This window comes from Podarcis vaucheri (genome assembly GCF_965113315.1).
Source record: "Podarcis vaucheri genome assembly, chromosome: 11".
Classification (NCBI taxonomy): Eukaryota; Metazoa; Chordata; class Lepidosauria; order Squamata; family Lacertidae; genus Podarcis; species Podarcis vaucheri.
In genome coordinates, this window is record NC_138749.1 from 19025912 (window position 1) to 19050482 (window position 24571).

The 24571-nt window shown below is 42.8% G+C and overlaps 1 protein-coding gene across 6 annotated transcripts in view; it reads right to left on the bottom strand.

The window, feature by feature from the left end:
* LOC309542859 (leukemia inhibitory factor receptor-like) overlaps positions 1-24571 on the bottom strand; it is a 92398-nt gene that overhangs the window by 12895 nt on the left and 54932 nt on the right. For 5 of the 6 annotated variants that reach the window (XM_082241828.1, XM_082241826.1, XM_082241830.1 and 2 more), the window contains exons 8-16: positions 23254-23386; positions 21016-21179; positions 18610-18746; positions 17448-17628; positions 12997-13067; positions 10782-10995; positions 4563-4739; positions 2433-2534; positions 706-873 (exon numbers count right to left, since the gene is read on the bottom strand). In XM_082241828.1, the coding sequence (XP_082097954.1) occupies positions 706-873; positions 2433-2534; positions 4563-4739; positions 10782-10995; positions 12997-13067; positions 17448-17628; positions 18610-18746; positions 21016-21179; positions 23254-23386 (1347 nt within the window). The remainder of the gene's footprint in view (positions 1-705; positions 874-2432; positions 2535-4562; positions 4740-10781; positions 10996-12996; positions 13068-17447; positions 17629-18609; positions 18747-21015; positions 21180-23253; positions 23387-24571) is intronic. The other variant, XM_082241831.1, reaches the window with a different exon arrangement.

The window sequence follows — 24571 nt, forward strand, 5'->3', positions numbered from 1 at the left end:
GTCAGAGTGTTGATCCATCATGCTAGTCCAGCACTATGTACTTTCTAGGGTCTCAGGCAAAGGTCTTTCATTTCATCTATGATCTTCTGACACTGTATCCCCAAGCTACAGGATGCACTCAAAAACTGGTGATTTATAGCCCCCTGAACTAGAACACAAAGACCAGAGTATGAGTTACATTTGGCAGGGTTACGCTGCCAAAGCCAGACATACCCTGCTGAACGCTTATAACTTGATCGTATTGAGCACCACCATCATGTTTGGATTTGGCAGTGCAACTGGCACGGCAACTAAGATAATAAATGTGACAGCACTGCCTCTCACGATAAAGCACTCGCAAACCTTTCAGTGGTGCTAAAATCACAGAATTGTTGAGTTGGAAGGGATCCTGAGGATCATCTAGTCCAACCAAATCTTAACTAGATCATATATGACAGATGGCCATCCAACCTCACAAGAAAGGAGAGTCCACTGCCTCCTGAGGGAGACTATTCCACTGTCGAACAGCTCTTCCTGTCAGAAAGTTCTTCCTCAGAATCTCCTTTCTTGTAACTTGAACCATGAAAGGGTTTATTGATAGCCAAGCTATTAACATTTTTCTGCCTCCTTATTTTGCCAATGAACTTTGCTGCTTTGCCTGAGATGAGATTTCTAACGAAGTGCATTTGGCCAGTGGTGAGAGACAGTCAAAAACGCATCATTTACCTGGCTCAAAAGCTTTCGGCTTTGTGGTGCTTTCGTCGCCTTTCCCAAAGTGAAGCAGATAACCTTTTAAAAAGCCCCGGCAATCTTCGACAGACATGTTCTCCCATCTTATGACGATGGAATCTGAGGTGGCACGCTCCACTTTGAAAACTGGCGCAGCGCTAGGTTCTAGATGGAAAGCAAGAAGGAAGGGAAAACCTTTTTTTTTTAACAAACCCGAGATAGGTGTGTTTTGACAAAAAGATGTGTTACATGCAAACATTACTGTAGAGACTTTGTCGAGCCAACGGGTCTACAACCTCTATGTCTGGGACTGGCTGGATGACATTGAGTGGTGTTGAGACGCCAGCCCAAGAACTCCTACCCACCCACCCAAGGGATGCCACAGAGGAAGAAGACTTAGACCCAGGACAGTGGTGGTGGGACACTGAGGACCAGTCTGCAGAAGGGACAAGCTGAGAGGTGACAGAAGCAGGAGGTTTGAGTGAACACAGGGGATCAGAAGAAGAAACCCGTTCCAGGCTAGGTGTCTAGGGTCATGCTGCTTCAGTTGCCCAACAGCTGGGCAGTCCTCCAGCTAGCTCTCCACTGACACTCAGATCACGGAGAGCCTTGCATGCTGCTGAGGAACAAACCAGACAGGCCCAGAGGGGATTCCTCCATCTTGCCATAGTTTATGTCTGCTTGGGAGGAGAAGTCAGAGAGAGAGACTACTGGAAAGGAAAGGAGGGGCCAGATGTCAGTCCCAGCAACATCTTCAACTAGGGCAGATTAGCCTACATGAACTCTGTTGTGTTTTTACTTTTGTGAATAAAAACCGATTCCATTTTTGTGTCTCGAGTCCTTTTCCTGACCTGAGGATGAGCCTGCATTCCTGACAGCCCCTTGACTATCTTCCCTCATCACTGGCTTTCCAGGCTGGGGCTGACGAGAGCTGTGGTCCAACTCCTGGAGGCCATGACACTGGCTACCCCGACATAAATGCAAGACTGCTAGATCAAACTACAGGTCCATGTTATCCAGCATCTTGTTCTCCCAGTGGCTAACCAGATGCCAATGGGAAGCCTGAAAGTAGGACCTGGGGTGCAACAGCGCTCTTCCTACTTGTGCTCTAGATAGGAAGATATGCCAGGAAACCATCTTCAGCAGGAGAATCTATCATGTAAGTAACAAAGGGAACAGGAATGCAATCCAGAAACAACTGACGTGGTAATGCACACCCAAGGTTATTTCAGACACAGTTGAACCCTGCACATTTTAGGGGGAAATGTTCATAGAACTGCATATATTGGAGAAAAATGCATATTATTAGGGAAATTTGACTGCAAAAATGTGAATAGTAGTCAAAACGAATTACAAAAAGGAGCTGGTTAACAGAAATGTGTACAGATTTTCATTAAGTTTGTGTGATGCAAATTGTTGCAGAAATGTGGAACATTGCAGAAATTTAAGACGGGGGGGGGGATTAGAAATGGAGAGAGACTGATATTGAAAGTTGCAATCCTGCTGGTGCAACTCACCTTAGAATATATTTACACAATTGACTAACTCACCTCGTTGGTCTTGATCCAAAACTAGGCTATGAACCTTCCTAAGATAATTGCAAAGATAATGCACTTTCAGTCTGTCCCTATTTCCCTCTTTTCTTTTGGTTCAATAAACCCTAGAAGTGTCAACACATTTTCTCTTGCATCTGAATAACCTTTAGCAAAATTAAAGGCACTTACGCAGCTCTTGTGTGTAGCCATTTATATACTTCAGTAGTTGATATCCATTGTCTTTGCAGCCATAGACAGAAAATCTGTACCTGATTCCTGGCTGAAAGAGATCTGTGGGACAAAATAATCATTAAATATCTTATTTTACAGTGCTCTACATTCTGAGAAGAAATAGAGACATTCAATCCTTTACAAGCAGGGAGTTGCTCCTTTATGGCTAAATCTGGTCACAATTCAACTCTTAAAACCATGAAAATAATGTGTCTCAGTTTCCCCAAATCAAATCTGAGAGTTGCTTCTTGTCTTATTTATATTATTTTATCAGGCACTAGCAAGTAAATTATAATTTATTTGCAACAACCCTGCTATGACTTTAATGTTTTGATACATTGCAAAATGTGTCCGTTTCTCAATAAAGTGATTTTCCACCCAGGGATTCAAAGGTAAATCCCAACCCATCATATTCTTCATCCTATCAAGAGTCATGCTCCCAAAGATTCCAACCTTGGGGCAGTTGTAATAAATATGATCAATATCCACTTCTATGCAACAAGCCTTTAAGTGACTCCAATATTTCCTGGCTGGCCAACTCTACCCAATGTGTCATTTATTCAATGCCTGGGTATCCATCACCATCATCATACCAATTTCACTCACCTAAAGCCTAAAAAGCAAGCCTCAGGTGAATGGATGGCAGCATGATGATAAAATGCTTATTTACAAACTGACCTTGACCTTCAGATACAGGCTCTTAAGATCTCCACAAACAACACACTAAAGTTCAGAAGCAGCTCTAAAGACACACAGACCATTTGCAAATGCAAAGTCAAACCACAGATTATAGAATTACATGCATGAGGCTTGCACACACCCAACCTCAGCCTCTGTAGCAGTAACAAGGAGACTGGAAGCTTTGACTTCTGCATTCAAGCTCCACAGAGTTGCCTGTGATAGTTAAACAAAGAGTCGTCGTCATCACCCCCCAAGTTAGAACTATGATTAGATTGATCCTGGATTGCTTGAGTTTTAAACCAAGCAGAGATCCCAAGCTTTGAACAAGGTGTGGCAGGCCCTGTTCTGTGGAACTGCTTGCCTCCAGAAGTTTGGCAGGAATCATCCCTAATCATTTCTACATCTCTTCTAAAAACTGTACTGCTCAGACAGGGCTTTCAAACCTAATATGCTTTTGCCAACCAGCTTCTACAGATGCATCTGGCATTTTAAATTTCTTTTTACCGTGTTTCTTTGATTGCATACCATATGCTGATATTTTTTCATGAAAGCGTGGTTTATCAAGATTTTACATAAATAAGCAAATTTTAAAGAAAAGATAAGAATTGCAGCCAAGGAATAAACTCCATCTGGAGAACAAAAATGCTTTCCTGAGACAAATGTGGATAAGTATCCAAACTTTACAAGCAAGCTACCATTAAAAGGGTAATTTCTATCTTAACATAGGAATACATAAAACAGAAAATCATGGGGGAGGGGGGGGTCAGGAAGAAGCTCTAGCTATGGCAGCTTGAAATGTAAACTCTCCTGCTCAAAAACAGCAGAGTCCCAAACACATGCCCTGTCCATAGCTGTCAACTTACAGATTTGAAAATAAGGGACCAGCAGCCAAAATAAGGGATTTTCCGGGCACAGGTATGTTCAACTTCTGAGCCGCTCTGAGCCAAAGGCAGAAAGCCCAGCCAGCAGCCAAACAAAGCCTCAAGTGATGGTTCCCACAGCGCAGCAACCCGGCAAAGGGGATGCAGCAAGGAAAACCACCGTCACCTCTCTGCTGGGAAGCGCTGAGCAAAGGCGAGTCCCCAGGCAACGCGGCCGATTTGATTGGCACAAGGCATGCAAGCTCCACCCCCCCAGTCGTTCTTAGCCGAGCAACACAGTTGGCACCTCCCTCCTCCCTGGCCGGCAGGGAGGGAAGGAGAGGAGCAGCTTCCTTTGAAACCCAGGAAATTTAAGGGACATCATCCATAAGGGAGAGCAGTGGGACACGGTGCTGGGATAAGGGAGTTTCCCGCCAAATAAGGGACGGTTGACAGCTATGGCCCTGTCCCTAAATCATGGTGATTCTCACTTTCACATGCAAGCACAGTTCTTTGCAGAAACAAATGTTAAGCAGTTATTTCCTACCAGATTTGATCACAGCATCTGACACGCCTGATGGAAACGTTTCCCAACTCACAGCAGCACTGGGCTCAGGCCCCTGACGCCACCTCACAGTATAGCCACAGGTGACATTGGGGTCAAGCTCCCAAGCAACGTAAATACCATCTCCTTTGGCAACTCCGATCTCTGTTGGGGCATCGCCTGCAACATTGATAATGTCAAAAGTTAGTTCCTGGGGCCTTCTTAATGCATTTCATAATGCCTTCCCTATTCTCCCCCCCCCCCCCAATTTGTTTGAAAACACATGCAATAAAACTACACATATAAAAATACAGAAGAACCTAATTGGTCCAGAATAAACATACACAAATTTATCATTGGTAACATATAGATCATCAGCTCCTTATAGCAAAATTCAAGCTTAAACTGAAGAAAGTAGGAAAAACCACTGGACAGGTAAGATACAATCTAAACCAAATCCCTTATGAATACACAGTGGAAGTGAGGAACAGGTTTAAGGATTTAGATTTGCTGGACAGAGTGCCTGAAGAACTATGGATGGAGGCTCGCAACATTATACAGGAGGCAGCAACTAAAACCATCCCAATGAAAAAGAAATGCAAGAAAGCAAAGTGGCTGTCCAACGAGGCCTTACAAATAGCGGAGGAGAGAAGGCAAGCAAAATGCGAGGGAGATAGTGAAAGATACAGGAAATTGAATGCAGATTTCCAAAGAACAGCAAGGAGAGACAAGAAGGCCTTCTTAAACGAGCAATGCAAAGAAATAGAGGAAAGCAACAGAATGGGAAGAACCAGAGATCTGTTCAAGAAAATCGGAAATATGAAAGGAACATTTCGTACAAAGATTACCATAATAAAGGACAAAAGTGGTAAAGATCTAACTGAAGCAGAAGACATCAAGAAGAGGTGGCAAGAATACACAGAGGAATTATACCAGAAAGATATGGATGTCTCGTACACCCCAGGTAGTGTGGTTGTTGACCTTGAGCCAGACATCCTGGAGAGTGAAGTCAAATGGGCCTTAGAAAGCACTGCAAATAACAAGGCCAGTGGAAGTGATGGTATTCCAGCTGAACTGTTTAAAATTTTAAAAGATGATGCTGTTAAGGTGCTACACTCAATATGCCAGCAAGTTTGGAAAACTCAGCAGTGGCCAGAGGATTGGAGAAGATCAGTCTACATTCCAATCCCAAAGAAAGGCAGTGCCAAAGAATGCTCCAACTACCGCACAATTTCACTCATTTCACATGCTAGCAAGGTTATGCTTAAAATTCTACAAGGAAGGCTCAAGCAGTATGTGGACCGAGAACTCCCAGAAGTGCAAGCTGGATTTAGAAGAGGCAGAGGAACCAGAGACCAAATTGCAAACATGCGCTGGATTATGGAGAAAGCCAGAGAGTTCCAGAAAGACATCTACTTCTGCTTCATTGACTATGCAAAAGCCTTTGACTGTGTTGACCACAGCAAACTATGGCAAGTTCTTAAAGAAATGGGAGTGCCTGATCACCTCATCTGTCTCCTGCGAAATCTCTATGTGGGACAAGAAGCTACAGTTAGAACTGGATATGGAACAACTGATTGGTTCCAAATTGGGAAAGGAGTACGGCAAGGCTGTATATTGTCTCCCTGCTTATTTAACTTATATGCAGAATTCATCATGCGAAAGGCTGGGCTGGATGAATCCCAAGCCGGAATTAAGATTGCCGGAAGAAATATCAACAACCTCAGATATGCAGATGACACAACCTTGATGGCAGAAAGTGAAGAGGAATTAAAGAACCTTTTAATGAGGGTGAAAGAGGAGAGCGCAAAATATGGTCTGAAGCTCAACATCAAAAAAACGAAGATCATGGCCACTGGGCCCATCACCTCCTGGCAAATAGATGGGGAAGAAATGGAGGCAGTGAGAGATTTTACTTTCTTGGGCTCCATGATCAGTGCAGATGGTGACAGCAGTCACGAAATTAAAAGACGCCTGCTCCTTGGGAGAAAGGCGATGGCAAACCTAGACAACATCTTAAAAAGCAGAGACATCACCTTGCCAACAAAGGTCCGTATAGTAAAAGCCATGGTTTTCCCAGTAGTGATGTATGGAAGTGAGAGCTGGACCATAAAGAAGGCTGATCGCCGAAGAATTGATGCTTTTGAATTATGGTGCTGGAGGAGACTCTTGAGAGTCCCATGGACTGCAAGAAGATCAAACCTCTCCATTCTGAAGGAAATCAGCCCTGAGTGCTCACTGGAAGGACAGATCGTGAAGCTGAGGCTCCAATACTTTGGCCACCTCATGAGAAGAGAGGACTCCCTGGAAAAGACCCTGATGTTGGGAAAGATGGAGGGCACAAGGAGAAGGGGACGACAGAGAATGAGATGGTTGGATGGTGTTCTTGAAGCTACTAGCATGAGTTTGATCAAACTGCGGGAGGCAGTGGAGGACAGAAGTGCCTGGCGTGCTCTGGTCCATGGGGTCACGAAGAGTCGGACACGACTAAACGACTAAACAACAACAACAACAACATATAGATAGATAAAAGAAGGATCTTTACAATTTTATAATATGCAGAGAATAACACGTGCTGAAAAAACAGAGAGAGTAGCTGAGGGAAGGCTGGGTGGGGTGGGGTGGGAGGGTGGGTTTTTCTTTTAGGGAGGGGGTGGGTAAAATAGGGGGGAAATGAAGATGACATGTTTTTGATAAATTGTTATGTTGAAATTCCTAATAAAAATATTTTCTTAAAAGAACCTAATTGGTCCAACTGCTCTCGTTAAAGAGAAACAAATCCAAACAATGCTTAATTTGGGTCTTCCCAACTTCATTCATCCTTCCTCATAAAGATTATTTATTTCCTTTAACCCATTATTATTAATAATAATATTTGTACCCTGCCCATCTTGACTGGGTTGCCCCAGCCACGCTGGGCAGCTTCCAACAAATATAAAGCCTAATAAAATATCAAAAACTTCCATATACAGGGCTGCCCTTCAGATGTCTGCTAAAATTGTATAGTTATTTATCTCCTTGACAATTGATGGGAGGCTGTTCCACAGGGTGGCTGCCGCTACCAAGGAGTCCCTTTTGTCTTCTTAGACAACCACAGAAGGAAAGCTGGACACATCTGGCAGTAATGGGAGGTGCAGCATCCATGCCCTCTTGAAGACAACCAGAATTTAAGAGAGACCAGCTCCTGGTGTTGGAATGAGAGTCATCTCTGTAATCTCAGTCTAAGCTTTGCTGTTCAGTTTGGAGCACCTCCAGAAATATTGGTCAATGGACTGATTGACTTGACCAGGAGCCTCAGTTTTGCATGCCAGCACATCCTAGAAAGATTTAAGCTTTATCTTTCCTCACAAAATATCTAATAAAATCTTATGGGGAATATCGTATTGATCTTTGGGTGGCGGTGTAAGAGAGTGAGAGAGGGATAAGCAAGACACTCTTTTTGAGTCTTAAGAGCACACTAGACTGGTAATACATGTCTATCTAAAATCTGTTTACATTGGAGGACCTGCTGATAATTGGATTAAGTTCTGTGAGAAGTTCAATGGGATACAGCAGCTTAAAATCAGGTTCTCCAAATCAGCATGACAAATCAGCCTGGATGAACTGGACTGTGGCTCTCACAATATAAGTGCATGAAACGGAAATCAGGTCCAACGAAATCAATAGATCTTCCATGAAAAACACCTCCGGGTTACATTAACTGTATAATTACATTTTCTCCCCATATGGCTTGGGCTAGTAGTGAACGACTGCCAAGTCACAAGCTGCTCAACTTGGAACAGCATCAAATACCAAATATAGAACTGCTACAGGCTTGCTACAGAGAAAAGGGGGGGAGCAGCAGAGGAGAAATACTGCTGAGTGAGAAATGCAATGAATAAATGTTTTACTTTGGCAACAAACTGCCGATTGCAGGTGCACAATTCCAGGTGGAAGCTAAGAAATCTCCCAAGGAGAGAAACTCCCCAAATGTATGGAACGAGGAGGAGGAAACATGTCTGAAGCAAACGATTTCACCTTCCTCATAATAATGGCCTACGATTGGAATGTTGCCATCTGCAACCCACTGCAATATCAGAGGGTCATGAATGTAAGAGCCTGCACTGAAATGATTTCTGCGGCCTGGATCCCTGGCTTTCTTTACGCAGGTGTGCCAGATCTAGCATCAACTGGCAGATCAACCTGGAGCTGTATGTCTCCTATGTGTATCTCTAACCAAGGAAAAAAATTAGAGAATACTTTGCCTCTTCTCATATTTACAGTTATTTATACCTCTATAAAATGCTATTCACAATAAAGGAGTGAAATGAAAGATATCAGAAAAAAAGAAAAGAAATAACAAAGAAAAAATAAAGTAGTAAAAGAAAAGGATCATAAGTGAATTTTTTTTAAAGTAGATAAGTATTCACTATACATAGCCGTTTCCCATCTATATTTATATTCAATTGTATAATTTCATCTTGTCCTTATCTACCTTAAAAAGTGTTATTCTTTTTTTTAAGGACTTTTTTAAAAGACCGTTTGCTTCACACGTTTTTAATAATCCGTTCCATCAGATCCTCTGTTCTTCATATTTCCCCTTTGGATTTCCTTAATGTCTCAGTTTGTATTTTTTATATTACGCACATGATTATTCTAAACACAACTAGATTTTTATAGTAAAAAAAAAATACAAAATCTCTATTAACTTTCTACATGCTATACATAATTTTATAAACCTCTATCATGCCACCTCTTTCTTGACTGTTCTCTAAACTAAGAAATCCCAAATGCTGTATTTTTCCCCCTCAGAGGCGGTTGCTCCACTCCCCCGCCCTGATAATTTTGGCTGCCCTTTTCTGAACCTTTTCCAACTCTACAATATCCTTTTCCAAGGTGAGGAACACACAAATACACTATTATCTCTTCCAGGCATCCAAAGCATTTGCAGAATGTAACGGAGCCCAGGCTGAAAGGACCTGCTTATTATTCATCGTGCTGCTTTCCGGATGAGTCACACTCCATGACTACGATCTGTGACTCACAATGCCTCAGAACTGAGTTGTGCTGCGGGTAACGCAAAGCAAGGCATCCAGTCATTCAAAAAGTTCTTTTCTAAGAAGAGTCTGAGGAGGCGTAAGAACTGCCAGCTGCTCGCTTCAGTCAGAGCCACAGAAGTGCATGACCTGGAGCAGCCTACAAGTCTGTATTACTCACCAAGAGTGCTTACATAACTCCATAAAAGTTGCATCAACTTGTTCAGCCAATGAGCGTGAACAACAAAAAAAGTAACCCTGAAATCTTGAACAGCATGAAGACTGTGTATCTTGGATCATATTCAGTTATACCAGCAAGTCCAAACCTTTTCACCCCTACCCTAGAACCAATAAACAAATACAACTAAGGCCCCACCTGCACTATAAATTTAAAGCAGTATTATACCACTTTAAACAGCCATGGCTTTTCCCAAAGACTCCTGGGAACTGTAGTTCAAGAGCGCTGAAAGTTGTTTGGAGACTACTATTTCCCTCATGAAGCTGCAAATTTCAGAATTGACTGTTAAAAACCACTCTGGGAATTGTAGTTCTGGAAAGGGACTGGGGGGGAGCTCCCAGCAGCATAGCATCCTTAAACTACAGTTCCCAGGCTTCTTCATTGCTTTAAATGTATAGTTCAGATGGGGCCTAAGGGCGTACGTATAAATTTCAACCACATATTCTCCGGCGTATTACCCCATCCCAATTGGCGGCTTCCAACACATATTAAAACACAATAAAAAGATGAAACAGTAGCAGTTTGATCCAATACAAAAAGTCACAATAACTTTAAAACAATTTATATCAAACAAAGCATCGTTCAACAATCCATCAGAACCTAACAGTATACAGTGGTACCTCGGGTTAAGTACTTAATTCGTTCTGGAGGTCCGTTCTTAACCTGAAACTGTTATTAACCTGAAGCACCACTTTAGTTAATGGGGCCTCCTGCTGCTGCCGTGCCGCCGGAGCACGATTTCTGTTCTCACCCTGAAGCAAAGTTCTTAACCTGAGGTAATATTTCTGGGTTAGTGGAGTCTGTACCCTGAAGCGTATGTAACCTGAAGTGTATGTAACCCGAGGTACCAATGTATTAGGAGATAGGTACACAAAGTACACACATTTCATGCATTCCCCCCCCCCAAAAAAAAAAATGGGGCATACATATAGAAACCACAATTGGCAAAGAGTTTTATTTCATACTTACTGACTGGAATATCTGCACTGTTTATCTGAGAAGGAGGAGAGTGGCCAGCCTTGTTTTTCGCCACCACCGAGAATGCACAATCATTTCCCCCAAGCTTTATTGAGATGTTGCTGGCAGATGCAGAAACCGACCTGTTGTAAGTGGACCCCTCTGGTAGGGACCAAGACACTTCGTAAGCCTCTATCACCCCATTTGTGTCGGAAACGGGTAGTGGCTGTTGTAAAAAGAAAGAGAGAGAGAGCAGGTTCAAGGGAAATAGAAAAGGAAGTATGCAAGAAAAGCGTGCTGTCACAGAGCCACTTTCAGAAAGGTACTTAAAACAGCCCTATAAGCTGGGCCTTGTTGCAGTTTACCCGCTGACTGCTGGGCAACCCATTTATATATTTCTAGTAAACCGGCCAGCAAAGAAAGGCTCGTAGGAAGCTGCCTCCTATAGAGCCAGACCATTGGTCCATCCATTTCAGTTTTGTCTGCACTGACTGGCAGAAGCTTTCCAGGGTTTCAGACAGGAGGCATGTCCTGGAGATGTCAGAGATTGAATCTGGACTTTCTGCATGGAAAGCAGATGCTCTAACACTGATCTACGACCCTTCTCCAAATACAATAGCAAGGAGACACGACCAAGAGGGCATTTATCCTGAGAGAGAGAGTTTGGATTTGATATCCCGCTTTATCACTACCCTAAGGAGTCTCAAAGCGGCTAACATTCTCCTTTCCCTTCCTCCCTCACAACAAACACTCTGTGAGGTGAGTGGGGCTGAGAGACTTCAGAGAAGTGTGACTGGCCCAAGGTCACCCAGCAGCTGCATGTGGAGGAGCGGGGAAGCAAACCTGGTTCACCAGATTACGAGTCTACTGCTCCTAACCACTACACCACACTGGCTCTCCTGAGTCCTACGGCTGGCTCCCAGGCAGTATGCTCAGACATTTGCTAGGGATGGAAGCAATATAAGGTGCTGCTATTTTCATGTGCTATATGGAAGGCAAGAGCAGGTAATTTCCAAACTTGGTCACTCTATCTCCTACAGGTTAAGAGAATGCCTTGCTTAACTTTTCCCCACAGGGCAAGTTGGCATTAACTGATATGGGAGTAGCTAAAAGGGGCACACTTAGAAATGCCGCCACAAGTGGCAACCACAAACTTGCCAAAGCTTGAGAATCAAGTCTGCCCATTTTGCCTGCATAGTCTCTCTCAGGAGATGCTTTCTTGGTCATGCAAAAGTGTGGCAGATCGTTGGGCGAGAGGGAGTAAAACTTTGTTTTGCACATAATCTGTCAAATCCAATGAAAGTGGAAGTACTGCAGCAGCGTGTGTGGCCTGTGGACCTCAAAATGCTGGACACATACTGTTGGGCTCCCAATCCCCAGAAGCCCCAGCCAGAAGGGCCAAGGTTAAAGGATGATGGGAGCTGTAGTCTAAGACCTGCAAGGTCACAGGTTGGCCACCCAACCAGAAGTGAGGAAGAAGGCAAAACACTCCAGGCAATGCTGTGATTGGAACTGTGTACATGAGTAAGCGTGCTGTATTGGGGTGGGGGATGGCTTTCCAGCATGGCCAACAGACAGGGATCATGGGATTTGTAGTCCCCAACAGCATCTAGAAGGCCACAGGTTCCCCACTCCTGGGCTAAATAAATACACAGAAAAGGGGCAAGCAAGACGGTTGGTCCTGTACTAAATTATTATCCAAAGCTGTCAAGACAGTTCACAAAACAAGAGTAGAATAAAGCTGCTCTTGCAGAAGACATCGCACCACCTTCACAAAGGTATGCATTATCACAAGATGATGCCTCCCCCTCAGTGATCACCACCACCAACACTGTATTTGTGTGTCCACACACAAAAGACCTAGGCTCCAAGCAACAATTCAACTCAAAAATCAACAACTGCGAGATTTCATAACAGCAGCAATAATAAAAACAGCAGCATATAACAAATTCAAGAACATACAGATAACAAAATTTCAGTACTATAAATGTAGCAATAATGATACCACAACTTTCCATCTTACCACGTGGATTGTGGGTTGTTGTTTTTTACAAAACCATTTTTCGTGAGACTGGGAGGAAAAAGTTCACCTTATGGCCAATAATGCACTGCAAAATGACTTGTGTGAATTGGCTCAGAAGGAGCAAAGTTTGCAAGCAACAAGCAGTATTGTCTGGGAGCCAGTAATTTAAGGACAAATTAAAAGCAAAAGCAGCCGTACACATACCTTCCAAAAGAGGTTTACAGTCTCTCCATCAAGACTTCTCTCTCTCCAGAGATCTAGACTTCTCGTTGGAGCTGGAAGAGGAGAGTTTCGATTATACTCAAGAAAATATTCGTTGCTATCAGCTGATGTATACAGAATTGCCAAATTGTAACAATGACCAAGAGAGACAGCTGCTTAAGAAGAAGACTCATAATTTCCAGCACTCTTACACTGAAGAAACATCTCAAACAGCTGATACTTCTTTATCCCAAAACCTATCCAAGCCTGCACAATGTCTTACCGACTCTTGTAATTATTATAAAGTGCAGAGGGGGGCTTTTTCATCAAGGCAAAAAACCTCTCCTCCCCTCCTCATCCAAACTGGAAAAAAGAGTTATGGCTATATATATATATATTTAAGTGGGTTTTTTTCCCCTTCACAATGTTAGGTTAGGAAGAAAAGGGGGAAGAGGGGGAGGGGGAATTGTGAGTGGGGTGGCGTGGTAATGCTTCTATTCTTCTACTTAGTGTATGTGTGGGGTTTTGTGTCAGCATCACTTGTGTGGGTTTTCTTTACGATTCACTTATAATTCTTTGGTGGTGAGAGAGGTTGTGGGTGGCCTAGCTCTAGGGTGTGGTTGGTTGTCTTTGATTGGCTTAAGTCATGGGTAGGCAAACTAAGGCCCGGGGGCCAGATCTGGCCCAATCGCCTTCTAAATCCAGCCCACGAATGGTCTGGGAATCAGTGTGTTTTTACACGAGTAGAATGTGTGCTTTTATTTAAAATGCATCTCTGGGTTATTTGTGGGGCATAGGAATTTGTTCATTTATTTTTTTCCAAAATATAGTCTGGCCCCCAACAAGGTCTGAGGGACAGTGGACCGGCCCCCTGCTGAAAAAGTTTGCTGACCCCTGGCTTAAATAAAATTTGTTTGTTTGTGTGTGTGTGTTTGGACCAGGTTAGCCATATTGATTTGAATGCTATTGGCGGGTCCTTGTCTTGTTGGGCAATGTATGTGATAAAGGGGAACCATACCGGGGTGAAGGCGTCTTCTTCTATTTCTCCCCATGTCAATTTCAGTTTATTGGTTAGTTTTTCCTAATAAGGATGTTTCCCATACTATTTGATACCATTGGTCCATACTAACTTCTGACAGGTCTCTCCAGTGTCTGGCTATGATGCATCTGGCTGCTGAGAGTAGCTGGGTTATGAGCTCTTTATGATGTGAGTGGGCATTATTACCTTGGAAGATGTTTAGTAGGGCCATCTTCCCTTAGTTCTGGGGTGACTTCTAATACTTTGCTTAGTTATCTTGCATATTTATTGTATGATTGATGTCCAGAAGAGTTGGATTTTAGGACATTCCCACCACATGTGGAGGTATGTGCCTGTGGAGGTGCATCCTCTCCACCATTTTGGTGAGGTTCCTGGACATATTAGCATTAGTTTCCATAGTGTTAGGTACCACCTGTGAGTTTCAGAGTGAGTTCTTTTCTTTTCGCCAATATGGATTTAAAGGGAGTTTTAGACCACATTCTAGTCTATTGGGTGGGGTTAATCTCATAGCCTATTGACATTCCCCCATTGTTTTTTTGATTGCATCGAGGGGATTTGTGGGATTTTGGAGTAGTATTTTGTATCTTGTGGATACCATCCCTTTGCCATGTCCCTTTGTTGTTAGGAGGTTTTCAAAGGTTGTCAAGGGCCTAGTTGCTGCTGATTTTACTAATGGATTTTTTTAAGAGGGCATGTAATTGGTGGTATGTTAGCCAGGACATATGGGTGTCCCCTAGTTTGTCTTGTATTTCTTGCGTTGATATGGTTTTTTTTGTTTGTTTTTTGAAGTCTGCTAGGCAGTATAAGCCTTTGGCTCACCTGGTTTTATCTGGAAGTTTTGTGCTGCATGGTGAAATAGTGGGTGGTGTGCTGGGGAAATAGTGGGAATGGGGTTGGGGACAGTTTACCTACTTCTTCTTTCCATGCTTTAAGCATGGTCTGTGTGATGTGTTGTGGGGATTTCCCTTAGTTTGGGAGAAATGGGTATGCAGGGGTGCGGGTATTTTTAATTGTGTCTCTCTCCCGGTGTACCCATTTTTCCGTCTCGTCTTCTAAGATTTATGGGATTATGTGACGTACTTGGTGGGTGATGTAGGATGCTTTTATGTTGGGATCCTCCTTCTGAAGAGGGGAAGTGCAGGTATTTGGGACTTATTCTTGGTTTTTTGTGTGAAAAGACAAATGAGTAATTTTTTCTGCCATTTGCGAAGTTGGGCTGGGGGAATCCAGATTGGGAGGGTGATCATTTTGAGCATGGCTATTGTGTCAGAGTGTGAAGTTGCAGTGTTGTTCCATTTCCTCAAGTCTTCGTTGATTTGTCGTCACAAGGGGTTGTAGTTGTGGAGGTATAATTTGTTGGTTATTTGTACCCCTAGGTATCTGAACATGGTGCAGCAAACTTTTATCTTGGTGATGTTGGTGAATTCCTTTTGGGTATGAAGGGGGGTGCTGAAGCACATAGCCTCAACACTCAACAGGTTGAGTTCCCTGATTAGGGAGGCTGCTGTGTTTATGGGGTCTGGTGTTGTGACCATTAGGTCGTCTGCAAAGAGCCCTGATTTACAGGTTCTGCCTTTTATTTCCACTCCCTTGTCTGTGGCTGCTCAGATTCGGATTGCTAGAGGTTCCAGAGCCAGGATAAATAGGAAGGGAGACAGTGGGCATCCTTGTTTTGTGCCTCTTTGGATTGCTATGGCATTAGAGTCTATACTGCTAGTCCTGCATTTTGCTGAAGCTCAGGAGTATATTTGTTTGTGGGTTTGTAAGAAGTTGGGACCAAATTTCATGTTAGTACTGCTAATAAGTATTTCCACTCTAAGCAATCAAAAGCTTTGAAGATGTCTAGGGACATAATTGCCAGTGGGAGCTTAGTTGCCTTGCTGTGTTCTATCAGATTCAGTAGTTTCCTGGTGGGGTCTGTTATATCGTGACCAGGGACAAAGTCAGTCTGGTCTGGGGCTATAAACTTGTGTAGGAAATTTTTTAGGCAGTTGGCCAAGATTAATGTGAATATCTTGTAGTCTTGGTTTATTAATTAGATTGGGTGGTATGATTCTACTTTGAGGCTGTCTTTGAGTGGTTTTGGGATGGAGACTATATTGGAGGAGGTCCAGATTTTAGGAATGGGGGCCCCTTTTATGATGTCATTGAAAAGGCGGGTCATGTAGGGCATCAGAGCTTCTTGCTGTCTTTTTTGGTGATGCAATGTATTCTTGTTTTGAGTGATTTTTTTCCTACACCTGTTTGCTAATAGTTTGGAGTTTTTCCCTCCACACTCGTAGAAGCGTTGGTTTGAGTATAGAATGTTGATCATTCTTTTGATGATTTCTAGGGAGTCTAGTTCCCTCCTTTTTTGTTCTATAAGTTTAAGGAGTTTTTTTAGCTCCTGTTTGTAGCATGATGAGAGGGCCATGATGTCTTGTTCTATTTTGCTAATTTTTGAGGTTTGTTTTTTAAGGATTGTTTTCTCTTTTATGCAAGCTCCTCTGGTGACCACTTTCATTGCATCCCATAGCGGGTGTGTGTGTGTGTTATATTGTCAATATCATTTTCTTTGAAGTAGTTTGAGAGCTTTTGTGAGACTCTCTCCAATTTGTTTATTTGTGGTTAGAATGGGACTGAAGGACTATGATGGGGTGGTTTGTGTTTCTTCTCCTATTTTAAGGGTAACTTCTACTGGGGCATGATCTGTGATTTTAATGCTACCTATGTTTGTTGATTCAACCAAGGGTATCAAACCTTGTGTGAGCAGAATGCCATCTAATCTGGACACTGTCATGGTGCCCGGTTAGGCTGGTGTCTCCCGGGTTTTCTTCACCCCAAATGTCATAGAGACCCCTGTTTGTTTGTTTTTTAGCAACTTGTAAGAGTCCCTAATTGTTTGAGGTTTCCTTCGGAGGAAGGTTGCCCATGGGGTTGTAGGGTGGGTGTAGAAAAAAAGTGTTATGATGAACTCAAAGGCTTGCCCACTGCTTTGTAACATTTTAATTGGTTCCGATAAGTTTCTTACGCAACTGTTAGTTTTGTAATTCTTAGAACGGACCGATGAAGATAGCTTGCAATTTTAGTTTGCACTGGAGCTATGGTTTCAATCTCAGAATTTTATAAGCTATAAAATGCACAAAAAAGAAGAAAAAATGAAGCTCTTGGGGCAGATATTTGTAATCTGAAAATTCACACTTGTATATTCCAGGTGTGTTTTCATTAAGGAATAGATTTTGAACGGTCTTCCCAAAGCTTCTTGCTCACTTTTCCCGACTCATTAAGAGGACTGATGAAGCCTATACTTCAGAATGTTCCATTACTCCAGGGATCCAGATGTTGTTGGACTCCAGCTCTCTCCATCCCTGATGGGACATGTCACTTCCACAACATCTGGAGGGCCATGGATTCTCCCATTATGCAATAAACTTACGGGCTTGCAGGGTTGTGTGCCGCGTTTTCTCGACCCAGTCGCTCCACTTCCAGAAGAGGGGTGGAGCAGCTGAGCAGCGAACTTTGAAAGTGTATGTTGTGTAGGGACGCAACTTGCTCACGGAGGTTGTGTAAAAGGAGTTTTCTGCACCATCCAGCAGCACATTCAGGGTCTTTTTCTTCTTAAACAAACAAATGAAATTTCTTTATGACAAAAAGTACTGGGCTGCTATAAATCACTATTCATATTACTGCTACTACTACTACTACTACTACTACTAATAATAAATAATAATAATAATAATTTATACCCCACCCTCCCCAGCCAAGGCCGGGCTCAGGGCGGCTAACAAGCAATAATAAAAACAAGTTGAATGAATACAACTTAAAAACAAGATTAAAATACAACAATTAAAATATTGAAACATTAAAATATTAAAATGCAGCCTCATCACAGGAGGAGAAAGGAAAAAGAAAGAAGAAAGAGGGGGAGGGAATTAAATTGGCTCCAAGCCAAAGGCCAGGCGGAATAACTCTGTCTTACAGGCCCTGCGGAAAGAAATCAGGTCCTGCAGGGCCCTGGTCTCATGAGGCAGAGCATTCCACCAGGCCGGAGCCAGTGTTGAAAAGGCCCTGGCTCTGGTTGAAGCTAATCTAACTTCCTTAGGGCCTGGGTCCACTAGGGTGTTGCTATTTATGGACCTTGAGGCAGTTATCATTTCTATACATCGTGCTTTAAAAAGGGGGAGGGAGGGAGGTTGCAGCAAGATGAGTTCAGAATAGATTCTGGACCCATGAAGCTTATAAGCTTATTTCTTATATAATGCAGCATTGTGGTAAACTGTCTTCCCTCTAGCGTTCAATCCCATAATTGTGGGCTTTCTGCAAATGATGAATGCTATTACATGGGCATGGATCCTACACGGGTCTTTCCCAGCCAATAGGTACCCAGCGGTAAGAGGCAACACTGGAACAGGCTGGACTCTAGGTTTTGATTGATTTTAGACTTTCTACTTTATCTCACATTTCACATTGCTGCAGACTGCTTTGACTTGTGTTAGGCTGTGAAGCAGCTTATAAATTTGTAAAAACAACAACAAAACCCCACAACCCAGTTATTATAAAACGCCATTGGTGTACAAGGCAAACCAGAAAACACTTACCTGTTTCTCCTCGCAAATAACTTCAACCTGACACTGCAGCTTGATTTGCTTAAAATTGCCATCCAAGTGCCATGACAAAGTGACATTAGTTGGGCTTTCGTTCCTCACAGTGAACCGAGAAGGTGGTCTTGGATGAACTGGTGAAAAAAATGATGCAAAGTGTTAAAAACAAATCCTTGTTTTTATTTATTTCATGCCAAACATGTGCTAGGTGCAGTACGGAAAGGTGGGCTAAAGGAGGGCCAGTGTGGTGTAGTGGTTTAGAGTTTTGGATGAGGACTTGGGACACTAGGGATCAAATCAGGGTGGATAAAAATTAATGATTAAGAAAAAAAAGTAAAACAAATCAGATTTTTTTTTATTTTAATCGGATTTTTTTGATTTAAATTGGATTTTTAAAATCAAATGCTTTTGGAGGAAAAAAAAATCTAAAGATAATTTTCTATTTAAGTTACATTATAGTCCAAAGGCTATACATCAGGAAATAAGGATTTGTTTAAGTTTTTCATGTGTTTAACCACATCAGTCAACAAACATGAATGCATATGCTATAATGTTATTGTTTTGGTTAAATAAATTGTTTAAATTGTTATTAAGAAAATGATTATTTTCTCCTTCCAATAAAGAACAGCAGAAAAACATTGAACCTGTTAAAACTCACAAAAATTCCATAATTATTGGTCTATGTATTTCTAATAGTTTAACCAAATCAGTAATTTTTGATATACAGTAACTGTAAAAACTACTCTGAAAATTTATTATTCCAAAAATGAAACCTTCATCTGGTTGTCAACATTAAGATTATATTAGCAAGAATGAGTCTTTCTATAAAAAATGATTTAAATCAAGTCTTACTGACTAGTGATTTAAATCAAATCCACCCTTGTTCAAATACCCACCGAGTCATGAAAGTTGCTGGTTGACCTTGAGTCATTCAGTCTCTCAGCCCAGCCTAATGCACAGGGCTATTGTTGCAATGATGAAACAGGGAACGGGAGAATCACGTAAGCCACTTGGTGCAGTATCGCTTGCCTGACTTCTCTCTGCCTTAGCCACCGCTGGACACCAGGACACAAAAGGGTAGCAGCAAGGGAGCAATGAAGTCAGCAGGATGCAAACATCCTGGCAGCAACATCAGATAGGTTCTGCTGGTGTGTTTGCCCTGCACTCACCTTGCTCCTCTCCATTCCAATATTCAGAAGTATGCTCCCAAGGGCAGAACAACCTAACACCGAGTAAAAAATGATCCACAGAAAACATCTGGCTTGGAGTTGGGAGTGTGGCGGAAGTGAGCCACCAATTGCCTGGCCAATATAAAGGTATATAAGGACATAATTTGTGGGACAGGACACTGCTGCCACCAGTGGGTGGGTGCCATTATAGTGAAATGACACTTTGCGATGAGGTCATTTCAGTAATGGCATCTACCAACAGAATTTCACCTCTGATGGTGCCTGAAATGCCCTGATTTTCTGGTCTGCAAATTAGGTTGCCCAATTAGAAGGGCCATTTCAAGGCAGCCTTAGAGAATATATGAATAAGGTGAAAGGTAAAGGACCCCTGGACAGTTAAGTCCAGTCATAGGAGACTATGAGGTTGCGGCGCTCATCTTGCTTCCAGGCCAAGGGAGCTGGCATTTGTCCACAGACAGTTTTCTGGGTCGTGTGGCCAGCTACTGGCACACGGAGGACCATGACGAACAGAAACGCCGTTCCCCTTCTCACCACAGTGGTGCCTATTTATCTACTTGCACTGGTGTGCTTTTGAACTGCTAGGTTGGCAGGAGCTGGGACAGAGCAATGGGAGTTCACCCCGTTACAGGGATTTGAACTGCCGACCTTCTGACTGGCAAGCCCAAGAGGCTCAGTAGTTTGGACCACAGCGCCACCTGCATCCTGAATATATGAATAGGATGCCCCTATAATGATCAGATTAAATCCAGCGGTTAAAACAAACAGTTAAAATAAGCTTTAGTTCTGACTGAGACAGAGAAGAACTACATAATGAACATTGAATACGTACATGGGATATCTCTGTTTTTTTGTACAGTGGTGCCCCGCAAGACGAATGCCTCGCAAGACGAAAAACTCGCTAGACAAAAGGGTTTTGCGTTTTTTGAGTCGTTCCGCAAGACGAATTTCCCTATGGGCTTGCTTCGCAAGACGAAACATCTTGCGAGTTCTTGCGAGTTTGTTTCCTTTTTCTTAACACCGCTAAGCCGCTAATAGCCGTGCTTCGCAAGACGAAAATCCGCAAGACGAAGAGACTCGGATTAAACCCGCAAGACGAAGAGACTCGGATTAATTTCGTCTTGCGAGGCACCACCGTAAAATGATCATAGGGTTGCACACGGATTACTGAATGGGAACTTCTAAAATACAGTAAGCCCAAGAAACAGATTCTTACCTTTACGATGTATATCAATTAAGAGGGAGGTTGCTGACTGACCAAGATGATTGAAAGCTTGGACTGTGAAATTATAGACTGTCTGGTTGTTCAGAACTTGCATCGTATAGTTATATTCTACGTTGGATTTTGCATGGAAAAGTGAAACATTAATCCCAGATACACTGCAAATTTAAAATTTAAAGGGGGGAAAAGATCAATATCCAAGCAATACCTTTGATAAAAAGTTAATTGTTATTTGCTGAAGATGTATATAGTTAGATTACGTCAGATCAGCTTTAAGAAAATTGGGGAACGTTCATGAAAAGATGTTGAATTTAAGTGTGAAAGAACCTAGAAGTCCTGGGTTCCTCTCAACTAAACCCCCAATTGTAAAAAGTACATCTTTACTTTCATTTTTAAGGATGCAGAATAATTATCTTGGCTCAGCTAATGTACTCACAAAATATTTTTAATATTTACTTCCTCTTCATTTTTCCTTTCCTCCATTCTTACTAAGTAAACCCAAATTAAAAACTTAGCTGAGCCCCAGGGACCTTGTTAGCAGTGGCTAGATTTTGACTACTAAAGGTTTCGTAGAATTCTTCCCAGCATTGCCAAGAGGGCCTTATCTTTTAAACCACTTTTTGGCACAACGATTTTGTTGTTGTTTATATTGTCCTAAGTGCTGTTACCGCACAGCAAAGTTTTACTGACTAGATGTCATCAGGGCATACTTCTGTTCTCTGATGGGGTAGGATCACTCAAGTGAACAAGGCCAGGAAAAAGCAGCAGCTGGGATTGGGGTGGAGAGGTCAACACAGCCAGAAAAGCAGCAGCTATGGGAACATATGAAGCTGCCTTTTGCACACCTAAGAGGTGACTTGATGTGCCTCATAGAGGCCAACCTCCAGGGCTGAGCCCCCCTCAATAAAATATTTGAGGGTGCCGTGGTCCCTCAAAGTTGACGGAAGTTGCCTTTCAAATGATTATGCAGGGTAGGCTTACTTGGGCTGCCCCAATTTTTATTCAAGTTGGCACCTCTGATGTGCCTTATTCAGATATGGGAAGACATTCCTTCATTCCCATAGCATTAGTTCAGAAAAGTAGAAAGAAAGAAAGAAAGAAAGAAAGAAAGAAAGAAAGAAAGAAAGAAAGAAAAAGAAAATAAATAATAATAAAAAATAATTTATTGCTTATACCCTGCCCATCTGGCGGGCTTCCAACAAAATTTTAAAAACACGATAGAACATCAAACATTAACAACTTCTCTAAACAGGGCTGCTTTCAGATGCCTTCTAAAAGGCCTCTGATGGGAGGGCATTCCAGAGGGAGGGCGCCACTACCGAGAAGGCCCTCTGCCTGGTTCCCTGTAACCTCACTTCCCGCAGGGAGGGAACTGCCAGAAAGCCCTCAGAGCTGGACCTCAGTGTCTGGGCTGAATGATGGGGGTGGAGACGCTCCTTCAGGTACACTCGGCCAAGGCCATTTACGGCTTTAAAGGTCAGCAAAAACACTTTGATTGTGCTCGGAAACAAACTGGGAGCCAGCGTAGGTCTTTCAGGACCGGTGTTACATGGTCTCGGTGGCTACTTCCGTATCTCTATTCATTACTTTGAATATCTACTTTGTGGTGGGAGATGGGGAATGGTGGTAGCCAAAATCTAACCCCCACGGGCAATTCTTATTCCAAGGAGGGGAGGGTGGGTGTGTTTTTGAGAGAGCTGCTGTGTTGGTTTGTGAGGATGACTGAATAGCCATCTGCAAGGAAAACTTGGACCAGAGGGCAAACAGCTTCTCCTCTGTGGAGGATCCTTGGGCTAACTGGGTCTCCTTTTGGGGTGGCCACTGGTTCCAACCAATCAGTTCTCCTGTGATTCCCTCCTTAAGTCTTCTCATGATGACAACTTCATATGAGCTACAGAAGGATTCAGGGGCCTCTCATGTTCGACTCTCCTCTAAGGTGAGCGTTACTAACTCCCTGAGATTTGTTTCTGATCCTGAGTTTAGCAAAAAAAATAAAAAAATAAGCACCAATAATTTCCACCCATCATAGTTCAGATATGTGGTACATATAGCACTATGAACTGCACAAGCACACAGTACTGCTGGGATTTTAGATTTCTTGTTTTTAGACAAGCCCCATTCTGTAGACTTAAAAAGCAGTTTAAAACAAATGGCACTTTTTATCCATAAAAGGGTATCTCACAAGACATGTCTGCAAACTGTACCATGTTTAAGGAGACCGTTAACATTCACCTTTCAGAAAATCTGTAACGTGTTCCTCTTGGTGGGCCGAATAACCAAGTGGACCTTCCACGTTTCCAAGAGCAGGTTATTTTTTTCAAGTCCCTGGTTTCGCAACTAAAATTCTGAGGAACATCAGGAGGGTCTATAAGAAAAGAAGAAAGAAGGAGGGGTGTGTGTTAGCAGTTAAAATATACATGCACACACTTGCTGAACCCTTTTCAACATTCAACTTCAGAAGTTAGTGTTTAAGTCAGAAGGTCTCTTCTGTGATATCACAGAAATCTGAAATTTGCTTATTTATTTATATACTACAATTCACAAAAGAAATGAGAGCAGTTTACAACAAGTGCACATAAAATCGTGCAATAAAAAACATATGAAGAAATCAGAAACCAGCTAGCTATCATGGAAATATGTAATAGTAATAGCAGTGGCGTAGCGTGGGGGGTGCAGGGGGGGGGCCGGCCGCACCGGGCGCAACATCTGGGGGTTAGGGTTAGGGGGCGCAAATCCACAGGTTAGGGGGCGCAAATTACTTGCCTTGCCCCGGGTGCTGACAACCCACGCTACGCCACTGAGTAATAGTAATAATAATTTATGCCCCACCCATCTGGCTGGGTTGCCCCAGCCACTCTGGGAGGCTTCCAACACACACAAAAACATATTAAAATGTCCTGATACAGGGCTGCCTTCAGATGCCTTCTAAAATTTGTGTAGTTCTTTGAAGCAGAAAGATTTTCATTGGGTGTTTAAAAGTTGAAACAGAAGGCACTTGCTGAATCTCTATTGGCAAAGCATTCCAGAAAATAACAACTCTAAAGGCCCCGTCTCTTGTTTTTGTTAAACTTGAGCCTCGCCAGCTCAGGGAACGGCTCACAATGCTCTTGCAGATGATCTCAATGATCAAGCTGGAATATCAGGATTCAGGCGGTTCCTGAAGTACCTATGACCAAGGTTGTTTAGAGCTTTGTAGAATAAAACAAGGCCCTTGGAACCTGGCTCAGTAGCAGATGGGCAGCCAGTGTGAATGTTTTAGCAATGGCGTCCAATGTTGCCAACCAGATGCCCACCCCGGCAATATGTCTGCCACATTCTGCACCAGCTGGATCTTCTAAACCAAGCCAAGGGCAACACATTACAGTAATCTAGCCTCAAGGTTGCCAGCGCATGGGCTAGAGTAGCTAGTCTATCCCCATCTAAGCTGGGGAACAAGACAATGCTGGTGAAAAGGAACTGCTAGCCACATGGGGCACTTGGACCTCTAGTCACACAGATACAGGTGAAAGATTAGAAAATGGTGGAAAAGTTCCTTTATCTCACTAATTCA